At 34.6% G+C, this 8,480-nt stretch overlaps 1 protein-coding gene across 1 annotated transcript in view; it reads right to left on the minus strand.

The window, feature by feature from the left end:
• Positions 1-8,409, minus strand: part of LOC138320847 (bromodomain-containing protein 3-like) — a 34,309-nt gene extending 25,900 nt beyond the window's left edge. The window contains exons 1-9 of the mRNA XM_069264105.1: positions 8,073-8,409; positions 3,103-3,239; positions 2,758-2,866; positions 2,395-2,574; positions 1,956-2,102; positions 1,718-1,786; positions 1,144-1,470; positions 626-865; positions 172-267 (exon numbers count right to left, since the gene is read on the minus strand). Coding sequence (XP_069120206.1) covers positions 172-267; positions 626-865; positions 1,144-1,470; positions 1,718-1,786; positions 1,956-2,102; positions 2,395-2,574; positions 2,758-2,866; positions 3,103-3,122 — 1,188 coding nt within the window. The 5' untranslated portion in view covers positions 3,123-3,239; positions 8,073-8,409. The remainder of the gene's footprint in view (positions 1-171; positions 268-625; positions 866-1,143; positions 1,471-1,717; positions 1,787-1,955; positions 2,103-2,394; positions 2,575-2,757; positions 2,867-3,102; positions 3,240-8,072) is intronic.
• Positions 8,410-8,480: the final 71 nt, after the last annotated feature.

Here is an 8,480-nt window from a genome sequence, read left to right on the forward strand (position 1 = left end):
ACAGGACAAACATTGTATTAACTTGCTCTAGAATCATTACTGCTATCCCAAGTACAGAGCATCCAGAGCATTAGCAAAACCTCTCATTTAGTTTTAAGCTCAATTACATATTCATGTATAGATATAAAAACCGCAGACAATATAAAATATCCAATTCTGAACAAAACTTACAGCATGTTTTTTAGCAAACAATTCTTTGACAAAATTACTGCAATACTTCAACTGTGGGGAGAGTTTTCCTTTCTTGTTCTTCATATTGTGTTGAGCCTGCAATAGTGAGAGCACAGTGAATGTCAATGGAAAATAATGAAATATTTCACAAAGAAATGTCAGACAAATGACCCTGCCTCCATAGACACTTGGACCAAAGATAATGAAATAAGTCTTTAAAAAAGTCAAAATAAAAAATAATAATTTCAGACTTTGTCAATCACAAATGACATTCTTAACAGTTAATTTTAATGAGCAATTTTTTCATTGTCTATCAAAGCCAAAAAATATTTGCTCTCAATTTTCATAACGTCAACCAATCCGAGACCAGAAAACATCAAGATGTTTATAATATTCATATTAAAATCTGAATTATTTGATAGGAAACAGCATTGAGTAATTCTCCCAAACGTACCTGATCTGCAACTGGTTCTTCAGAAGGCAAGTCTCGTTTAGGTTTCTTGATTTGCCTATTACTTTCCCTCCTTGCCGGGGTAACCTTTGCCGGGATGACTTTGGCAGAAAATACTTTGGCTGGAGTAACCTTAGGAGAAAGCTTTTCTACTTTGGGACTTGGATCAAATACAGGATCATAAGGTGAGGAAGCTACAACTGGGGTAGTGGTATCTGCTTTTCGTTTTACTCCTCTCTTTGTCTGAAAATAGATGATCGGGATAGTGCAAACTCGATTTTCTTAGTATAAATGTTGCAACAATCATGTAGCTTCCCTTTATATTTCTGAACTATTCTTTTAGAAAATCATAATATATCCTATTAACATTACAACCGTGAATTCATCAAATCCTTTACTAAACAAATACATCTAAGTAATGTCTTCCTTTTTGAACTTTAATCAATTTAAAATGATTCAATCCATTTTGCACTCCAGACAAAATAGTTTGTTTACTTTTCATACTCTAATTAATTTAATACCTTGATTGGTTGTGAAGGAGGAACAATAGCTGGTTCTATAGAATTGTGTGTGGAGTTGAACTGAGTTGACTCCATGACAGTGTTAGTTGATGTTGTTGTGGTAGATGAGATGGATGCTGGTGCTGCAGTGACAGCCGTTGTAGAAGAAGGAGCCATGGCTGCAGTTGTTGGTTGTAGAGTTGATGAAGGGGCGGGTAAAGGTGGTGGTGGTACAGGTTTAGCTGGTTCAGCATCAACGGCCTTGGTACCAAGAGTTTTGTTGGCTGCAGCACCAGGTAGTTTGGCAGACTTGGGAGTTTTTCTTGATTGAGGGAGAATTTCTTTTTCCTGTTAACATTACAATAAGCAATCACACTCTTGATCATAATCATCAAAACATTGTCCTCAAGTTTTTTACTTCAACTTAAACTACGCAATCTCTTGACATATTGACGGCTTAATTGGTTCTTTGTGCTCCAACTAGGCAAGATTTTAAAACTTGCTATTGGATAAATATTTGTGGACAGTGAACCTACATATATAAAATGATACTAATTCACTCAATAACAAAAGTCGATAAGAACTTTCTACTTACTTCAGAGGGCATCTGTGCAACCTTCTGTAGGAAAACTTTTTCTAGCACTTGGGCCATGAGTACAATATCCTGCAACATGAAATAATTAGTAAGAATACAAAGCTGTACAAATTACAATTCTGGTTGATTAGAATATGAACAAGTGTTATTGCATGTGTATTATCAACACCAATCTGTTTGTTTGTCTTTTTTTTTTAAATGGACTTTGCTTTTTCAAACAAGATCCATGCATACTTGCCTCTCCAGGTTTGTTGTAAATGTAACAATTTGTAAACATTTGGTTAAAGTCTTGTATGCATTCTGTGGCGGAGTAGTAGTAATTCGTTTCCAGTCTCTTCTTAATTGATCCTAGATCCATGGGATGTTTGATTATTTTGTAGTAATCCTGCAAACACATTTCAATAAATTTAAAGTTAACTCCTACCATCCTTTTACCATTTTTCAAGCATTCAATTTAGCAAACAAATAGCATTATACCATAGATTTAGAAAAGATACTTTCTGGAACCGAATAGTGGCAATAAGGTGTTTTGGAATTAGGTTATAATGACCACTGTCTTAAAATATCTGGTGTAAATTTTGAATGGCCTGAAACTATTGACAATCATAATATACGTTACCAGGATTAATCCTTATAGATATCTTATAACCAACAATAAAATATTAATTTTTACTTACTGGCAAGTTTAGAGAGTCTGCATCTACAGGTTTGTGGAATGGCCATGCATATTGGTGTCGCCACAGAGCCTTCATGACTGACTTTTGAAGATATTGCAGTTGATTGGTACTACGTCCATTACTGGTAGAGTTCTGGTTGACAGAACTTGGAGAGGCTCCATCATTCATGTCAGAATCATTCTGTGGAACAACCAGAGTCATTTATATTCAGTCAAATGGTTTACTGTAATTTGAAGGATTTTGAAGTATGTATAAAGAAATAGCTCTATTCTCCATTCAAGTAAAATGGTGCAAAAATTATGTTTATAGAGCACTCCCTAGGCCAAAAAAAAATAAAAAATAAATGTCTAGGTTACCACATACCAAGTTGTTTTCCATCTTGATGTCGGTAGACCTTTCAGAATCACTTGTGTAATTATATTCACTGGCAGAGTTGTGCCTGCCAGGGCTAAGAATGGAGTCTCCTCCTTCCCTGAAAACAAATGTAAAAAAATATTTAAAACCGAAGATGGACATACTTTCATTTTGTCAAAATATTGCTTTCTATTTCTTCTGTCTTCTCAAATCTTTCAGTTATCCAAATGAACTTCATACATAATTTCTTGAAGAATACAAAATCTCTCATTAATAGTGTAATTATTAACAAAATAGCTATAGATTTGAGTTATTATAATAATAAATATTTTTTGGATCTGGTAACAATTTTACCTAGTCATGTCTGTCTGCATTATCTTCCTGCCAGACAATGGGAACTGTCAGGAACACTGAATTCCTCCTGGGAAGCTTTAATTTTCCCAGTCATCACAAGTCACATTAGGCTTGTGAAAAACTGTAAAACCATCTATCTGCAAGTTAGAATAAATGGATAGAAATTTATTATTAATTTTTAAAAGTCTATAAAAGCAAATCTAAATTATGTAAAATTTGTATTTTTACCCTAAGAAGAAATAAAAACAAACTTTTTTTTATGAAACTAGTGACATTGTTATTTGTCTGGTACCATATATTTTACAAGAATTTTGTGAGAAATGTATTTGGATACCCCAGGTATGTAAATTTTCAGTAATCTGAACTCTCTATAATTCTTCTCTCAAGACATGCACTGCAGCTAACATGAAGTCATTTTTAAAAATGTTCCAAAGTCTTGTTTTTGCAGAGACTTTCAAAAGACTTAGGTTTTGCAGGGCTTGATATTTAACCCGTTGCCATTAATAGTATATTATTATATCTCATAGAGGTTTGTGATACGAAATTGCATTCAGAGCTTCCTGCATTGGAAAGGATTAGTCCAAGGCTCCAGATAAAGTTTTCAGTCCAAGGGATTTTTTCAACCCTCTTCATTCAATGTCAATTATTCTTTCAGAACTTTTTCAATACAGACAGTTTTGCCATTTTCAATAATAACTTGATTTTAATGCTGATTTTGAAGGAATCGTATATAAAACTATACTGGTACTTTTATTGATGCATCATACTTTAATCAAGACATCATTAAGTAGGACATTCGATTTGTCATTTACTGCTGCAAGTTGGAAAAAAATTGTAAAATTCATATCATACAAAAGCAGTGTACAAGTACTTATTTTTGTTACAATCTGTTTCAGCTGTCAATTCATTTCTGGGAAAATTGAAGCTTGTTTTTGTTTTACTTTCAGTTTCCTAGAGTACTTAATTTACAAAACCATGGTTTTGTTCAGATAGAACTAAAATAATCATGGCATCAATATATATATTCGTGATTTTAATCATCGATCGTCATCCTTAAAGGTATTCATATATTCAACCATCAATGCTAATTGCTTTGATTTCCAAACCTAAACAGTTTTTGTTGGATGGTATGTTTTGTCGGCTGATGAAACATATCATTTAAACCTTAGCATGAGTTGACTTAGATTTAGCCTCAAATTAACTGTCTAGTGTCTATAGTTCACTGGCTTTGATTTTGGCAAAGCCATCTTATATTTTTTTTTTCTGTAGCATTCAAGATTTTATCTACAAGAGGAAGTGGAAATATATATATATATATAGTTGTTTCTACATCACTATGTACATGCGTATTCCCTTAGAAAATCTTGTCGACAGTAACATCTACTCGTGCCTGATTGTCAATCGCGAGAATCCACAACATAAGCTTGGCTTATGGCAATGTACATAAATGCTTACGTATTAGAGAAACCTTGACTGGACAACAGAAAACTTAAATGTTGACATTGTAAGCAATCAATTGCAGGGCTTTCCCCCCCCCCCCCCCCCCCAACATGATTTGGGGCCGAAAATCGGCCCCATTCCCCATGGCAAAACCTCTAAATTTTCCCCGATTCAAGCCTTCAATTTTCCAATTTCTTGAAAACTATTGCATGAACTTAGTTGGTTAGGACTCTAGAATATTTGTAAATTGGCTTCAGAAAAGTACATAAACTACATTGGAAATAGAAAATCTTACTTGCTATGCTTTATTTCATATTTCATAATTTTTCCCAAATCCTGGTTTTGTTGCACATTTTTCCAAATTCAATGTCACAGGCCCCATTCCCAAAGCAGTGAGAAAAAGCCCTGAATTTTGTGTGTACAGAGGACTCCACATAATCGAATAACGGTTATTTGCATAAAATTCTGCGGTCATAAGTTTTTCCTTCTTTATCTTTGTTTTTCAACTCCATGTATTTGCATAGACTTTTACATGACCTACGGTTATTTGAATAAAATATTTGGGAAATTCTAAAAATAAAATCGAATATTTTTCAATTTTGCAATATATTTTTAGTGAAATTCGCCGATATATGTTTTATAAGATACTAGAAATCATCATGGTGACAGATTAACGTTATCATATGATTTGTTATTTTATACATGAATCTGCAAAGGTATTCCACGCTGTTACGATTTACACGGTTGATCATAACTTTAGTATAATCACCGACTCAAACATCTTCTAATTAAAGCATTTGCCCTTTCAAACATTTTTATTAACGTAACGTACCTTAGTTCGCGATCGGTTGGAGAAACCATGCATGCTTCCTTACAACAATCGCCATTCATGAGTAGTCTCGTTCAACCAGAGTCTTGTTGACTACGACAGACATGTGCGAATCAAGCGTCTCGTTAAACGAGACATAAAAGCATGCAAAGTCGGCGTGCAATGACTACCGCAAGTTTCATACAGTATGTAGGATACAAAAGATACTTGCTACGTTGTTTCATTGCTACTTGAATATGCATTAATTTCTTTAATGTTATCAAGCTATTCGCCGTATAGATCAACAATACAGAGAGAATTCTCAAAACACATTTAGGTCCAGTGAACGCATGGCTTCATCACCTGCCGCCATTTTCGAATTCATACACATACATGTGTAAAAACAATACTACATGTACATATGTGTGAGGTCAAACAAAGGTGCAAAATGTCATCTCCGCCTATTCAAATACTCCGGTTATTTGCATATTTTTTTCTGGAAAATGACTTATTCAAATAAGCAGAATCCCCTGTATACAAAAATTTAACACTTTATGTCCTAAAATATTTTCCTCTGGTCTGAAAAGAGGTAGACAGTACTTTCGGTCATGCACACAAACATTACAACATGCTTCTGTGATCAAAACAGAATCAATGAAAAGCCTTTATCAGTATGACTATAGCTATCATTTACATCTTCTGGATATTACCATGACAGTTCAAATTATTATATTTTTAGTAATGAAAAAGTTCTTTAAGATTGGTTCGTACAAGAAGAGGAATGTGTTATTTGTTGAGCTTACTATCGATGACCATGTCTAATGTTCTAATACATTATTCTTGTAAGTTAGGGGTAACCAGGTAAGGGTCAGGTTACAACAGTTAGGTACCCAGGGCGAAAATTTTGTACCCATTTCAGCCCTAATGAAGACCATATTGGTTCAGCCCTAATGAAGACCATATTGGTATCGAGTATCGGTACCCAACCTAGAGTAATTATGTATTAAAGTCAGCTCTGGGTCTTTGAATAGTGCTCATGGGAGTCTTGAAATGATAGATTTCTCATCAATATCATATCCTCAGTCTTTCCTAGTAATGTATGTTTCATGACAGTAAAATGTCGGACATGGTGTTGGTATAATTAGTACCACCATCCTGAGTTTGCGACACTGCATAGCTTTGTCAAAAATATAGTCACAATCACCAGAAGGTGTGACAAATCATACATGTAATTCTATGATCTCCACAACTCTTATATTATTAATTAAGGTTGTTGCGAGTAACAAAGTACCCAGGTACAGGTCCAGAAATAACCGGGTACTAAAATGTGTGCCCATCAAAATAGGAAACACTCCTGTCATACTGTTACATGCGTTTGCAAACTTATACCAGAGTTAAAACTTAAACACATGTTCGCATGCTGCAGTACTGCAATTTTTTTTAATTTCAATAACCGTACTATGATCGACAATCAAAGTATTCATCATTCATGTTGGATAACAAGAGGACATAATGTATCAAAGCTAACCAGCATGTCTATCGGTCACACACTGACAGTCTTCAATTGAACAGTCTCTCGCGTATTATTATTAATATTATAGATATACAGCCGTGCTGAAACTGGACGATGTTCTACAACTTGCAAAGTACTGCATACAAAGGGACCCAGTTTTATCCAAGGACCCATGGAACACCCGGTGCAACTCTGTGAACAACTTTCATATTCTCAATTTGACGAAATTCTTTAACAATATGCAAGTGTCTGTAATGCACCAATCTGACTTCTTGAAAATGCAGAGCCAACAGACCTTCCAAAAACAAGGACCATTTAGCACGAAAGGCTGGTTGATACAAAGTAAATTCTAAATGTAAATCTCATTGTATGAAATACCATATCACTTAGTGTGTAAATTACTATTTACATCACAAAACAATAAAATCACATAACATAACTTGTAAACCACTAAACTTCTAAAGTAGAAATAGATATGAGACTCAAATTCAACAAAACAATTTGTAATTTTGTGATGCTATTTTCAGAAAGGGAAACCGTCATCAGCAACCTTGTGTAACGAAGCTTCAATGGACTTGCATCACTTCCTCCCCAACATATTAACACAACAATAAGTTTATATATTGACAAATACAACACCAAATCTGAAATGACGTTATTAACGAGAATAGACACAGATCATGTGCTAGTGAATCAGAAACACTCTCACGTGGTTCCGGAACTTGTAATGCAATGGGCAAAGCGGGTCCCCTATAAAACTCTTAAATAGACAGTGGCAAATATAACATTGATAAACAGACAAAATAAAATGCTTTAATGACTTCTCAAAATAAGCATCATCATAAAAATTAAGTGCGCGAGACAAAACATACTCCGTCATACTATCTTGTCGGCGATACCAACAATGTCGAGGATCATTCATATTTCCGTTACACGGAACGATGTTTATTACATAAAATTTAACTTTAATTATGAAAGTTTCCGTTTTGTTTTAATGACAGCGGATTCATAGATAGTTGATAGATGCCTGGGTCTAGAATTCTAGTGTTTATGACCGATATATAGGATTATTTTTGAGAATATCCACGGAGCTCATACCAGAGACTGTATTTTACAATGGCGGCATTGCACTGGAGTGTCATAGTCACGTTTTAGAGCCATTGCAACGAGTTCCAGAGACACTGAAAATCAAAAATTTTAGCTAAGTACCCTGAACTGTTGACCGGGGCATTCTGCTGAAACCTTTGCAGTGTCGGATGGCTCTTCAAGACCATTCTATCCGCTAGATTCAGCAAGGATCCATTATCATCCGTCAATAACATTACCAACCATCCCGTGGACTAAATAGTTTATATACCCACAATTGAAAATGCGACAATTTCATTGGTCAATACGCGTCACATGATTTTGACCTATATCAAAATATCATTATTTCCCCGAAATAAGCACGTTTTAGAATATACGAAGTACATATAAGTTATCATGAAAGTTTAAGTCTAATGTTTAAGTCAAATTCGATAGTTATCCTAAGTATATTCGACATAAACTTCGATGCTTTCACACGCACAAATGAAGACTACGTCCGATACCTAAGTTGGTCGTACATGATTGGTCAAC

The sequence above is a fragment of the Argopecten irradians genome, chromosome 4 (genome assembly GCF_041381155.1).
Source record: "Argopecten irradians isolate NY chromosome 4, Ai_NY, whole genome shotgun sequence".
NCBI lineage: Eukaryota > Metazoa > Mollusca > Bivalvia > Pectinida > Pectinidae > Argopecten > Argopecten irradians.